The 15,103-nt window shown below is 45.9% G+C and overlaps 2 protein-coding genes across 6 annotated transcripts in view; both read left to right on the top strand.

Annotated features, from left to right (window-relative positions):
- Positions 1-5,184, top strand: part of SLC8A3 (solute carrier family 8 member A3) — a 161,737-nt gene extending 156,553 nt beyond the window's left edge. For all 5 annotated transcript variants that reach the window (XM_082224438.1, XM_082224440.1, XM_082224439.1 and 2 more), the window contains 3 exons: positions 480-579; positions 2,668-2,943; positions 4,634-5,184. In XM_082224438.1, coding sequence (XP_082080564.1) covers positions 480-579; positions 2,668-2,943; positions 4,634-5,010 — 753 coding nt within the window. In that variant the 3' untranslated portion in view covers positions 5,011-5,184. The remainder of the gene's footprint in view (positions 1-479; positions 580-2,667; positions 2,944-4,633) is intronic.
- A 5,292-nt stretch (positions 5,185-10,476) lies between these two features.
- CCDC177 (coiled-coil domain containing 177) overlaps positions 10,477-15,103 on the top strand; it is a 230,764-nt gene continuing 226,137 nt past the window's right edge. The window contains exon 1 of the mRNA XM_082224979.1: positions 10,477-10,480. The gene's annotated coding sequence lies outside the window, so the exon portion shown is untranslated. The remainder of the gene's footprint in view (positions 10,481-15,103) is intronic.

Here is a 15,103-nt window from a genome sequence, read left to right on the forward strand (position 1 = left end):
CTCCGGTCTCTTTCACTTCTTTGGTCTTGAAATTGGGCGGTAGAGGCAGATTTCACTCTAGGGCCACCAGCTGGCTATCAAGGGAAGCTTGCCTTCCAACTGACAGGCTTCTAAGCTTACCTCCTCTTCTTTTCTTTCCTAACATGGCAGTGGTTTGTTCTGTGGGAATATAGTTTTCTTATCATTAAACTGTGAAATTTACCCCCTCAAGACGTGGTGGCAGCCATCAGCTTGAGCCCTGTTTGGAGGGGTGGGACTTGCTCCTGTGTTGGTCAACACTGGATCGGGAATTGGAGGACCCCTGAGTGGCTCCTGTCCCTAACCCTGCCACAGAGAACCTTGGCATGTACAGCTGTGTTCGCGAAAGCATCACAGAAAGCTACGCTCTTTGTGCGAAGGCTAGGGGGAGGAGCTATGCAGTACATTGCTGCTCCTGTACACAAACAGGTGCCTATTCTTTGTGTTTCTGTCATTGACAGAGTACTGTGGACAAGCTCATCAAGAAGACAAACCTGGCCTTGGTTGTAGGAACGCATTCGTGGCGGGACCAGTTCCTGGAAGCCATTACTGTCAGCGCAGGTGAGATGGGGTACTGGGACCCACAGTGAGAGAAGGAAAAAACCATTTTCATTATCACTGTGCCCTGCACCACCTACCACTAAGGTCTCCACTCAGAGGCCTCAGATTTGCAGATGGGCCCGAGTTTTTGCAGGTTTTCCCTCCTATGTTTTGCTATCTTGTTTCACCCACACATTGGGCACAGAATGACTGTTCACCAGCATTTTAAACAACAAATGTTACCTTTTTTTAGTTGCACATTTGCAAAACGTAAATCTAGGTGACTCTTTAAGATATTCAAGGAAATGTGAGATCAGTCATTGTTAAAAGGAGCAGCTTTTTTTTATTGAACTTTCTCTCCCTCCGCCTCCAGTTTCTATTACAGAGACTTGCCAAGATCAAAATAGCCTCAAAAATGAACTGCATTGCTCACTTAATTCTCAGATTCAATAATTAAAAGTAGCCCTCACCAATTAAAATGGATCCATCCTGATTAATCAACAAGATTAAACTAGTTGATTGGTCTGCTAGATTATATTAGGACACTTAATTCATCCCAGCTTCACCTACACTTTGGCAGCTCACATGAAGCATGGAAATTGCCCCCTTAGTTCTAAGTCACGAACAGTGCTTAAAAACAATTTTCTTTTGTGGCTGGGATTATGAGTGAGGAATTCACCCAGGAGTAAGCATCTCCATTAAAAAAAGCCCCACAAAGAAACTGTATAATATTTTGGCACAAAATAGAAATATAAAATGGTAGCAAATAAAACAGAAGAAAACAGCTGCTTCCCTTTTAAAGCTGTGGTATTCCATTGCGAGATGTTTCATGAGGCACCTTAGCTTGCTGGGCACGTTGCATTCTTCCTGGATGAAGGGTTAATTTCCAATCAGCCAACATAAGAAAAATGGATGGGAAGCAGGCTTAGCCACCCCGAAGGATGCCTCCAAGGACACCCCTTGTCTTTCTTCCATATAAATGACTTTGCACTTGGAGCCATTGCCGTGATGAGGGCAAAACCATCCTTCCACCCTGATGCCAGGTATCCCACGTGCCACACCCATTTTGCTAGCTTCATTTAATAACCCAGAGTGTGTTACGGTATGGCAAACCTCACAGCAAGGAGAAGCCTGTGCCCCAGTGTCTTGTCAGTGAATGTGTGGTTCAACTACTGTGTTGTGCAGGGAAGCCATTTCTTTGAATACCCTTTGAGTTCAAATGTATGCTTGCTTGCTTCGTGTGAGAAAAGATGAATAAGAATGCCTGAGTGGCCTTCAGTATTTTCATGATGCTGTTGCTATGGTAATAAATATGACCATATCCTCTGAGTCCTCATGCAAGAACAAAGTTAAGGGCATTAAGAGATGCTTCTCTTGTTGTTGACCCACTTTCAAAGATGCTGGTACCATTACAGGGTGTGGGGAACCCCATTGCTGTCCTTAAGCATTTCACCTTCCTAACCCTCAGTAGTCCCAGAGAAGCAGAGGAAACTAAGGTAAAGCTAACAGAAGCATTTATTTTTCCAGCTCTAATTAAGACCTCTGAGTGGAAAGAGGCTTTTACTATGGTCAGCTTAGAGGAGAGTATATCTCCTGGTTAGCTCCCCAAAGTAAGCAACTCACTACTTCTGTGTTTCTAAAGGTCATGAATGTTCTTGCCGGCAAGAATCATAGTCTAATGATTCATGGCAAGATCAGATTTTGAGGCACCTTTTGGGAGGGTCAGGCAGCAGCAAGGTAGGACTGGAATACTGCAAGCAAGGAAGGCAGGCAGGCTAATGTCCAGGAAGGGCTATTCATGTCTGCAGGTGGAGGGGGAAGGTGTAGGTCAAGGGCAGCCAATCTTTGGCCCTCCAGAAGTTGTTGGACTCCAACACCCATCAGCCTCGACCGGCATGATCAGAAACAATGTCTAGCAACATCTGGAGAACACGTTCTCCACCCCTACTGCAGAAGGTCAGGGTAACAAAACAGCTGTAGAAAGCAAGTACCAGAACTCAGCATTGTCCACAAGAACTTCCTGTGACGTTGTGGAATGGTGACACTCAATGTAGTGTGGTTCCCACAGAGACTACCAATTCAGGGTTTCCTCTTTCCTGTTTCCTGCAGCTGGTGATGAGGACGAGGATGAGTCTGGCGAAGAGCGCCTGCCCTCCTGCTTTGACTATGTCATGCACTTCCTGACGGTCTTCTGGAAGGTGCTCTTTGCCTGCGTCCCACCCACCGAGTACTGCAACGGCTGGGCTTGCTTCATCGTGTCCATCTTGATCATCGGCATGCTCACCGCCGTCATTGGAGACTTGGCTTCTCACTTTGGCTGCACCATTGGCCTCAAGGATTCAGTGACTGCTGTTATCTTTGTAGCTTTTGGGACTTCAGTTCCAGGTGAGGAGGCTGTTGGGCGAATGGTTGGCTTTCTCTATGTTTGGCTAGTCATACCAGTGCCGGGGGGGGGGGCAGAATATGCTAGGGAGATCCAGCAGCAGAGGCTGCTCCCCCTTTCCCCTGCCTGCCATGGCCTTCCTCCTCTCCTGGTGCGGCAATTCCACAACTTGCTTTCTACCCCACAATGCTGCACGTTCCCCCCTAGTCTCTCAGGCTGTTTGGGAGCACAAGTGCTGGAAATCGCTTGGGAGCAGGGTTGTGGGGAAAAGAAGTAATCATGTAACCACACACCAACTTATCCTCTTGACATGGTCATATTTGTTACATGAAAAACAAACACTTTCCTATGAAGTTAAGAGGTTTCTTAACACACAATACTCAGTAATGGAGGGGTAGAGGACCTGAGGTGAGTGGCTGAGAGTGGCCCTCTGGCCTCTCTCTTTGGCACTTGGCTCATTCTCCAGGCCACTCCCCTTACTAGGCCACACCCCTCACTGGCCCTGTCCCTCAGGTGCTTTTTGCCTGGCTGAAAACTGTCCTTGAACTCTGATAATGTCTCTTGTTTGCTTGGAAGTGGTGGGGGTGGGAGATCTGGTGACAGGTGGGGTATTTATCTAGAGAGAGAAAACCTCCGAATTTTTGTGGTTGGGATATAACCTACCGAAAAACAGTTAAGTGTCCTATCTGTTGCTTGTTCCTTCTGGCTCAGCACATCACCACCATGCAGCCCCTAGAACATTGCTCACAAGAGAATGCATTCCCCAGGCTGAAAAAATGGAATAATGCAATAATGGAAACTGAGGAAGGTGATGAGAAAATGAGAAGGGACGCAGGTGGTGCTGTGGTCTAAACCACTGGACCTCTTGGGCTTGCCAATCAGAAGGTCAACGGTTTGAATCCTCACAGCAGAGTGAGCTCCTGTTGCTCAGTCCCAGCTCCTGCCAACCTAGCAGTTCGAAAGCACACCAGTGCAAGTAGATAAATAGCTACCACTGTGGTGTTTCCGTGCACTCTGGTTTCCTTCACTGTGTTCCATTTCACCAGAAGCAGTTTAGTCATGCTGGCCACATGATCCAGAAAGTTGTGGACAAACACCAGCTCTCTCGGCCTGAAAGCAAGATGAGCGCCACAACCCCATAGTTGCTTTTGACTAGACTTAACTGTCCAAGGGTCCTTTACCTTTTTTACCTTTTATGTTTTGAATACATTTCACTGTAATCTGGGATTTTCATATTATGCGTTGCCATTGTATGTGAGTAGTTACTCTAAAAGGTGGCTTCTAAACCTTTTAGATTAATGCATATTCCACTGATTATATGCATTGACCCTTCAGGTAAAGCCTTGATTCTTCTGAGGTGATAGTCATACCTGAACCTGGGATGCACCACTTCAGATTGCAGCTGGGGTTCACATGACTAAATGCTCCTCCTCACAACAAATAAACAGATAGATGAAATCCCTTCGCCACTATGCAAGTTCTCATTGCAGACTGAAATGCTCTAGCCCAGACACAAGGATGTTTACCACCTCATTGAAGTGGGGCCTACGTTTCCGGCTCTTCTCCTTGCACCCCAAAAAAAGATACCTCCATCCTCTGTCTGCCAGTATCTTGCTCTAAGTTAGCATGACTGACCCACCACCCGCTGTTTTCCGTTGTTCCTCATGCCCTCGTTTCACCTCTCCCTTTCAGACACCTTTGCTAGCAAAGCAGCCGCCGTCCAGGATGTGTATGCAGATGCTTCCATTGGCAATGTCACGGGCAGCAATGCCGTCAACGTCTTCTTGGGCATTGGACTGGCGTGGTCAGTGGCCGCCATCTACTGGGCTTACCAGGGAGAGGAGTTCCACGTGTCAGCAGGCACCCTCGCCTTCTCTGTGACGCTGTTCACCATCTTCGCTTTCGTCTGCGTCAGCGTCCTGCTGTACCGGAGGCGGCCTCACCTTGGAGGGGAACTGGGGGGCCCCAAAGGGTGCAGACTTGCCACAACTTTGCTCTTTGTGAGCTTGTGGCTCCTGTACATTTTGTTTGCCACCCTGGAGGCCTATTGCTACATCAAAGGGTTCTAAGCCACGGAGCTGGAAGAAGGGAGGGCTTTCCCCCTCCTTCGTTACCTCATTGGATGCCAGTCCTCAAAGCGTTGTCAAACCAGGACTGACAGCTATCAATCAAGATTCCATAACGGCCCAGACTGAAGGACAACTGGGCTTTAAGAAGGGCAAAACTATCCTCATACAAGGGGGGGGGGAACCCTGACAATTAAAATAAAGCCAACCATGTCAACCCAGCCGCTGATCCCATCCAGTCAAATCAGAAATGCCAGCAGCTTCTCAAAGTACCTATTTGTTCAAACGTTGCTGCTGACCTCAACTTTATTCCTTCCTCCGCCTTACCAAATGTCACGTATTCAGATGGAAAGCCTATAAATAATTTGGGTGGATATTTGGGTGGTTTTTTAAAAAACAAAAAAACTGGGGGTGGCAAATCTTACTTGATCTATATTTTTCCTTTTTTAGCACTCAGTCAGGGCCTGAAAATGGTCAACACATCCAAACCTCACGCCAGTGTCAGTGCTGGAGATGAAAATGCTTTTCTTTTTTCTTCTTCTTCTTCTTCTTTTTACATTGCATAAACAATGTCTATGAAAAAGCTCGCTCTTTTCACTTTCTTTTAGAGTTACAGTGCTAGCCTGTTGCATTTGAAATGCAAGCACACAGACTGGCAGACAGACACACACACAGACAGACACGTGCAGGAAATATACCATTGAAGGCTGGAGAATGTCACCTGCCTGGGCTACCAAAAAGAAAGAAAGAACAAGCTGTAACATTATTGTATGTAACTTGTATATTTTGAATATGGCAATTCTCTTTGTGTAATTAACTTAAAGCTTTTGGCACTGCAGAGATCTGTGGATATATATATATATATATATATATATATATATATATTTGCTTTCGTAGATTTTCACGGGTACAGGAATGCAGGTTTTGGTGTCTTCGGGTGTCTTCCCGTGTAAGAGTCGGGGTGTCTGTGCGACGTTTCGACGAGGTCTCACTCGTCATCTTCAGGCTGGTGCTTTCGGCTTCTTGTTACTGGAACAGAGCAGAATCTGGTGTTTGAGTTCCTATAAATACTGTTGAGGGGTGTGGTGTATAGCCTCCAACGTTCTGGGCAGAGAGGAAGTTCCTAGATTAGTGTGCCTTTTCTTCTTTTGTTCCTTAATTACTTGAGGGATATCTTGAGTGATTTCATGAGTGATATTCTGAATACCACTGGGTGGGTCATTAAGTGTAGATTAGTTGCTAAAGCTTTTGTGTCTTGACCTCTTGAGCTTGTGAAGAGTTTTTCTGAGAAGATGGCTGTGCTGCATTTAGTTTCACTCATGAAATCACTCAAGATATCCCTCAAGTAATTAAGGAACAAAAGAAGAAAAGGCACACTAATCTAGGAACTTCCTCTCTGCCCAGAACGTTGGAGGCTATACACCACACCCCTCAACAGTATTTATAGGAACTCAAACACCAGATTCTGCTCTGTTCCAGTAACAAGAAGCCGAAAGCACCAGCCTGAAGATGACGAGTGAGACCTCGTCGAAACGTCGCACAGACACCCCGACTCTTACACGGGAAGACACCCGAAGACACCAAAACCTGCATATATATATATATATATATATAGTCATTTTTGAAAGATAAATAAACCAACACAAGGGCAGGAGGGTGGGGGCCTGCAGTGTGGAAAACAGGAGCAAGGAAAAACAGCACAAGTTATTTTCCCCTCTCTATTTTTTTTCATTTTTTGATCACAATAGACTTGTTTGTTCTATTTATGGAAGAAAAGAAAGAATATTTCTTTTTCTAAAGAAAAAAAAAATGGAAATGAATTGATGTAAATAATTTGCTTTTTCTCACATTTGTTGGTGAATATGAAAAGAAATCTTCGAGGTCTTAAGGTGCCGCTCGAAGTCTTCCAAGCATTTTCTTCATGGGTTGGCTTTGTTCTTATAAAAACATTACAGGAGGAGGAATGAAATTCTGGTGGTCCCTCGTGGCGAGCAGTGCCAGGTGGTTGCTTCATGGATGGTGATCTGCTGGCTGCTTTAACATCCCATTTGTAAACGGAAGCGCTCAAACACTGCATTTTGATGTAATACTAGACTATGGTTTCATGTTACATGAACAAGCCTCAGGCATGTAATCCCCCACCCCCACCCCACAACTCCTTTCTCTTTTAAGGAAGACGCAGAGGAGAGATTGGAAGCATCCATTTTCAGCTAAACACAGTTTGTCTTTATGCCCAAACTGAGAATTAGTTTCACAATATACAGTCGTACTTTGGTTCTTGAACGCCTTGCGACTCGAACTTTTTGGCTCCCAAACACAGCAAACCCAGAAGTGAGTGTTTGCAAACGTTTTTTGGAAGCCGAATATCTGACACGGCTTCCGCAGCTTCCGATTGAGTGCAAGAAGTTCCTGCAGTCAATCGGAAGCTGTGCCTTGGTTGTTGAACGTTTTTGGAAGTCCAATGGACTTTTGGAATGGATTCCATTAGACAACTAATGTACGACTGTAAGTTGTTTAGGAAGGGGGGGAACCAAGCCAAATTTAAGGTGCTGTTTTGACCCTGGCTTGTTTGGATAAAGCATGGTTAAAACTTACCAATATGTGCAGTTTGAAAGAAGAATCCTCAGCTAGTTTAAAATAGAAGCTACTGCTTCCCATTTGCTCCTCACAGCCATGCCAGAGGAGAGGATGGGGAACAGTCTTCTGCAAAAAATGCTAAACTGTGGTTCAGTGTGTTATATCCTAGTGAGGCCAGGGTGTTTCCAAACATCTGGAGATCTACCTAATGATCATTGTTGTCTTAAACTGGCAGCAAAGCTCGTTCTATGAAGCACCATGATCTAGGACACAATTTCATTAACCTATTTTGGTGATTTCTTGGTGTTCCAGCCAGATGACTTTCTTACCTCTTTTGAGACAGAGTATGATCTCATGGATAATGTTACATGGCTGGTTACTGTAGTATACTGACATCTTGTATACACAACAAAGCGAATCCCAATCCCCTTGGGTGTGAGGGGCAGGGTTTCTGTGGTCCCCCCCTTTTTTATGAAGGAAGTACTGACAATATTTTTCCAACTCACGTGACGTTTCCCATTCTAATGGTCTGTGTTGTTTTTCTTCCGTGGCCTCTGGGGGCCAACACTTCTGGTTTCTGTTAGATTGAGGGGGGTAGTCTTAATTGTCAACATTCTTTGGGGGGGGGTTGCATCATGTGAAGAACATTCTAAAAAAGCACCCTTTAAATTTCCAATGGTAATTTTTAAAAAGAAAAATATTACATAAATAGTTGCAAATGAAATGTTGGGTTGGTAATAAAAGCTATACTTATATCTATACACACACACATATATTTACATACATATATATATATATACATATTTCTTAAGTGCAAGAAATTGGGGGAGGTTACGCTTTATTTTTTTAAAAAATGAGATTTTCTGTCAAAAACCTTAGGTGCTCTAACTGCACCAATTAAAGGGGGTGCAGAGAAGTCAGTAGCTAGAATTTCAGGAAAAGGAGTGTCTTTGTTGTGTGTTATCAGAGTGAATCAGTGATAGTAAATAAGTTTTAAAAGCAGGAAAAATAGGTATGTGGGAGAGAGTGACTTGAGTGGTGTGTGCACCCCCCCACACACCCCACTCATGGGCAGGTGCATAAAATGGCAAGAAGAAAGCTTCAGTGGCTGGCCAAAGGTATGCATTACTAAATACGAAAATACGAAATACTCTTAAAGAGTTATGACAACGAATGAAAAGAAAATGAAGTATTTATTTTCATATGAAACCACAGAGAATTTTCATACATGCCACACTACGTTTGTAGTTCCTTATCACAAAAGATACACACAGAGAGATAGATATAGATGTAGATATAGGCTGCTAACCCCACTGAACTTAATAGGGCTCCCTTCTGAATGGGCATTCTTAGGATTGCTCTGAAAGAAGCTTAAAGACGGAAATGAGTGTGCTTCGGTCACGCAGGCAACTAGCTTAAGAGGGGGCGAGGAGGTTCACACCCCAAGAACGAAACCCTAGTTAAAGGTGGCTATATTCCAGGAAGAAATTAGGTTTCTTAAGCTACGCGAAAAGTGGATCATCCCAATGGAGATGCGCATGAGAAGAAAGGGCGCTGTGGCCTGGAGAAGGTCTCCTGTGCCCGCCCTGTGGAGCTGCCTGAGAGCGGCATGAGGGCACAAGAGTGGTGAGCTGCGCCCAAAGTCACAAAGCTGGTTCCTTTTTATGGAACCACTTGTAACCCTGTGCAGGCATCCCAGCTCCAGCCCAAACATCAGCCGTGCTTTTCTGACCTAGTTTTGGTTGGTTTGCTTTTGCCTGTCCTAGTGCTTCAGAGGAAGGGGGAGCTAGAAATCTAGATGAATAAATATTTTGGTGCCTCCCCTACAAGGAGCTCTGTACCAAACCTTGACTTCAGAAATGGAAAGCTAGCAGTCTAATGATCAGCTCTTCTGGAATAAGAAAAATGTAATTGGATTTTATTTTATTGATAGGGAGGGGGGATCAGAGTTTCAGGAGTTACCACAACCATATATAATCTCTGCTATTCAACACTATGTTCTTTCACACCTGCTAGGTGTTCCAATGCCTTGGTTCCAACTATCTTTCTACCACAACTCTGTTTTCTTAACTGCTCGCTTTCCCACCATTGCTTGTTGATATGTGTGCTTGGGTTCGTCTGTCACATGGGCCTCCTGCTCTCCCCTAAAGGAGCTGAGATCTTATTTTATCCTCACACTAACATTGTGAGGTGGGTTTAAGGCTGAGCGGCGTGACCTCTGAGCTTCTCATTTCTGCCTGCCGGAAAGCTCTGCAAGGCTTGAAAGGTCATAACGTTCAGTCCAGCTGTTATCATCTCACCTGCTTTGTCTCTCAAGTGTCTTGGTTTCCAGCTCTCGTGCTACATGATCTGTGTGGCCCGTCATTAATTTGTTTTCTTATTTGAGCACTGGCCTGGGCGGTTCAAGGTCATCAGGTGAGTTCTTATTTGATCCAGCCTAGCTCTGCCTTCCCATGCCTAGTTAATAAACCTAACTTGGGTACAGCAAATGCCGTTAAATGATGTCTCCTTGTGTGGTATCAGATACATTATTCCCATCCACTTCTTTCTTAAGATCACCTTGCCTGGGAGGAGTGCCATTGCCCATCTCATGGTTACTTTGCTGCCCTCAACACGCACTGAAAAGAACTGTTCTGGGCCAACTATATCAGTGGAGTGTTCCTTCCTTTTATTTTTTAAGTCATTAAATACAAGAAAAATAAACTGAACCGTTGTGTTGTCTTTGTTTTGATTGATTGGTTATTTAATTTCTATACCACTTATTAAAAAGATTTCTGAGAAGGGTACAATAAAAGAAGCAACAGACAAAATATTACAAAAATGCAGTTACATTAATACAAAGTTACTAATATATAAAAAACCCCAATATAAATCTATTTTCCTTCTGACACACACTCCCTCTCAGCCTTCAGGTTCTTGCCCAGGTGCAATCGAACTCACTCACCCACAAAATTCTCACAACTAGAGGAGTTCCTGGAAACAGCAGATAGGCTAGTCTCTCAATGTAGACTTGCTTTTTATGGGCAGGTCCAAAGTGGATGGGATCTCCTCAAGCTGTCCACACTTGTGTCTAGTTCCACTGTGCTCTCCACACCCAGTTCTAGGTGCAGCAGGTGTGCTGAGTTTCCCAGGTGGTCCAAAGGATGGGGAAAGGGCTTCCTTCACCTCACAGCTCTTTCTTCACCCTCTGCACCCTCCAGCTGCTTTGGTGAGCAGTACAGCCACAAATCCACAACAGCCATGCCTGTGGCGCTAGTGCAGCAGGCCATAAGTAGGTTCCAAGCAGCTAAGAGTCAGCCTTTAACCCTGTGTTGCCATCATACCGGTTTCTAACAGTATAAAATATTTAGAACTCCACTAAGTGTCCCTTTCCTTTGCTCATTCAATCCAGCCAAGGCTCTGCTGGGAAAGAGGGAGATACGCTTCTCTCGTATTCACCTTCCACTCCACAGTCCCTCTACTACCCCTCACTGTTTCTGCAGAGCAAATGAGGGGCTGCAAGGGAGAGAGAACCCACAATAATTGCTTGCCTTCCTTCTCCTGTCCCCCACCCAACTAATGGCAGTGGGAGCATCTGCAAGTGGAGCTCCACTCCACTCATGTCCCACCCCAAGAGATTATCCCCTTTCCCATATTTAAATAACAAAATTTCAAATGCGGAATTGACATCCTGGGTGGATTTCTGAAAGGTGGCACTTTGTCCTGAATCTTAGGGAAGTCTTCAATTTGGGGGGGTTTCCTTTATAAATCTCAACAATTCTGGGGTGTCCTGGTTTTTACTTTTTGAAATACGGCAACCCTAGTTTGAACTTATGAAAAACCAGGGGGAGGCTTCTCTGGAAGAGATGAAGCCTCTGAATTCTCTGCTCCGCTTTCTGCAAGGGAAAGCTTTTGTGGCACAGTCCTCTGAAGTCAAGGGGGAAGCTCCCATTGGTTCTCATGCTGCCCCAAATTGCCACTTTCAGCAGGTCCATTCCTGTTCTACATTCCTGGCTGAAGTCTTTTGGGGTTTCAGTCCACAGCCTTGGAAAGCTCAGGGAGTTATTAAAGCCATTACTGAGATGTTAAAGGCAATGTGCCTCCATTATGTTTCATTAAAACACAGTTTACGGTGCTGAAGGAAAAGTATTTTATGTAAAGAGCCTCACTTGAGGAGCCTGCTCTGTTCGTCTTGCTGAGGGAAGGATGCACCAGCCACCCGCCAGCTTCTAACATTGACTTCTTGGTCTGTCACCTGCATTAAACCTCCCAGGATGTGACTCCCCCCCCCCAACCTCTCTCTCTCTTTCTATTCATGGGGGGGGGCACCATTCCAAAGAGCCATTTATTCTTTCCTGACCATTATAAGCATCAGCACACAAGATACTTTGGGACCTAAATGATCGCAACACACCAGCTGAGTTACAGATTTTGAGCCCAGCTCATCTGCTGAGTGGCTGCTAAAACACTGGATAGGCCCTGGCCTGGTCGCTCATAACACGAAACCATGGCTTATTAAACTCTGGTTGAGGATTCTGCATTAACCCTGTCCAGTATGATTTTTCCCCCCTGTCAGTAAACCACTACCTGAAGCCATTCTTTATTGTTGGTTTACAAACCTTGGTTTGCTTTAACTCCAGCTTGGTGTTATGTACAAAGCCAGCACTTTCCCTTAACCATCATTTCTTGGGTCACCTCACCCCAGGTGCTCAGCTGATTACAAAGGCACCAGGCAAAAATAGATGAGAAGCAAACCCAGTGTTTGAGTAACAACCTTGGTCACCTGTGAGACAGCCAGTAGTTAGCTTGTGGTTTGTTCTATAAACCACAGCTTTGCATTCTGTGAGAACCAACCCCATGTTCTTCCTCTGAGGAAGGAGATGGTGTTTAAGCAGTCAGGCCTCAATTAAAACTATGTGTCAGTGAAACCCCCAGGTGCAGTAATGTGGCCTTAAGCACCACCTCAGCCAAGAAGCTGAAACAGAAGGAGGCATTTTCCTGACGCAGGGCCTAATAAAGGCAGACTCGCCCTAGAATGCAGCTTCCACCTTTTCTTGTTAATTCTTTCCTGGCATGAATCTAGCCAGGAGCACTACTTCGCTTTTGTTCCTCACCTGAAATAGTTATGCCCTTTCTTCCAATGCTTGAGGAGCTCACTTGAATTAATTTAATTAGGAAATGGCACAGTTCAGTTCACTGTGACAGAACTAACCTTTTTGACTGTATTAGCCAGCTTGAAAGAAAACAGCAGACTCTTCCTTCGGCCCCCTCCAAGCGCAGGCCTGCCATAGGGAGGCGTCCCTGCTGGGAGCCTCTTGTCACTACTAATACACAGAGATCACTACGTAGACAGGAAACTTTTTAATTACAGCCGTCATTTTTGCACCTAGTGCCGGAGGCAGCCAGCTTGCTGCAAAGCAAGGCCTCTTCTGGCTGTGGCAGCGCAGATCCAACAGAAGACCGTGTCAGGCATTAGTCGTAGCTTGCTTTCGTTAGGCTGGAGGAAAATGCTGTAGTTTGGAGCAAGCATTAGCATCCAAAGGAAGAGAGCTTGCTGTCACCTAAAAATGTTTCCATGCAGGTTATGTTTTTCTTTCTGGGGGCTCTTTCACCTTTAGCAATTGCAGAACAGGAAGAAGTTCAACAGGCAATGCATGCTGGGAAACTGTTCAGGTTTTTAATAAATAAATAAATAAATAAATAAATAACCCCATGAATTTATTGAATGCTTACATCAAATATAATGGATATAAAAAACACATCTAATGAACAGCTTTTCGAAACTAAAAATAAATGAGCAATATGGCAGTAAATGATCAAATGTTGATCATTTGTTGTTCATGGTGTTAAGCTTTTCTGCTGTTCTATGGAGGGTGCTGGAGCCCTGCCAGAAGCAGAAGCCTAAATCAATACTGTTAAAGCTTAGAAGGGTGTGAGAACAATCACTATTCCGCATTGAGAAGAGAGCGGTAAGACTTTTAAGGAATGCATGCCAATCCTGTAGTGAAGCATAGAGTTCCACTGTCTTGTGGAATCTGAAAGTGAGATGATGTGTGGTTAAAGAAAAGAGAGAAAACGGCTGATCAATTAAAAGTGGATGCACAATTCTCCTATTCACTTTAAGGAACTGTATTTACTGAATCGGAGCTACTAAGGTTTTCATGACCCATTGAAACCTATGGCAGCCACTGCTGGGAGGAATTCAGCACCATGCTATTGCAAATATTCCTTCTGCACAAACATTGCTGCCGGGCAGATGGAACTATAAAGCCCCTTGCACGGCATGCGTTCTGGGGTTCCCTTGACTCCCCCGGAGCCAATTTCAGGGGTGCGAGAGGAGGGAGGAAAGTCTCCTTGTGCAAGCAGAAGCACTTGAGCAGGGTTTCCGCTGACAGGGTTCACGCACCCAAAATGCTGCGTGCACCTTTTAAATTTCGAAGGGAACATTCTTCCAGGTGTACAATGCTTGCAGAGGGAGCCGCCTAGTGGCCTCTGTGTACAATGCCTTTTCCTTTAGTTATGGAATAGGACAAGGTGGTACAGTGGTTAGACAAAGGGGGGGGCAACCATGTGGGGCCCATGGGCACAGCTAGAAACCTCAGAAATAAGGCCACACGTGTAGCCCCAACCCCAAGTGCAGCTGCACCACACACGCCCTGCCCCATGCTGCAACCCTCTTTGCAACCACAACCACACACCCCCAACTGCTCCCTCCCCCACTGCCATACACATGCACACTGCTGAAGCCTTAGCAGACCCCATGATGCGTAATCTGGCTGCGCAATATCACAAATTCTGCTTGCTTACACAGCCTCCAACATCTCAGTGAGGCAAATCGGGACACGACCTTAACAGAGGCCCCGCTCAGGGGTGTAGGAAGGAGGGTGGGGGGGGTGACCCACCCCGGGTGTCATCCCTGAGGTGACAAAATGGTGCACCGCAGGGGGTGGCATATACTGCTGGGCCTGGCCTGCAGCACGCCTCAGCCACACATCTCTCCTGGGTGTGATGCGGTGGCTCAGGGCCGCGCACTGCCCAAAATGGCAGTGTGGGGCTTGCATCCATTAGGCGGACTCCATGGGCAGCTCGCCGGGGCACCCCCTTGTGCGGATCGCTGCGGTGCCCCTGTACGCAGATCGATGTGGTGCCCCCCCTGGGCGGATCGTCCCACCCCCGCCACTCTGGTTGCCAGAGCAGCTAGCTATGCCCTTGGCCCCGCCTACTCTCCTTCAGCCCCCCACCCCCAGCTCTTGGCTCCCTCTCTCCATCAGGGCTCAGCATTCTTCTTCCCGCCAACACACCCTCCTGCTGACGGGTCCTTGCCCACCACCGTCCTTTCAAGGGCTGCAGCAACTCAGCTTTCCAGCTGACATACTTCCAGAAGCTGGCACCACTTTCAGAAAGAGGAAGAGGAGTCAGTGGTGCGTGTACGCAAGGTGAGAGCACGTCCTTTGGTCCCGCGCTCTGGTGGTAGCCAACGGACTCATGCTAGAGCACAAGACCAGAAACCACACGTCTTTTAGCTGTGCGAGAGCCAAAA

This window comes from Podarcis vaucheri (genome assembly GCF_965113315.1).
Source record: "Podarcis vaucheri genome assembly, chromosome: 1".
In the NCBI taxonomy this organism is placed as follows: Eukaryota; Metazoa; Chordata; class Lepidosauria; order Squamata; family Lacertidae; genus Podarcis; species Podarcis vaucheri.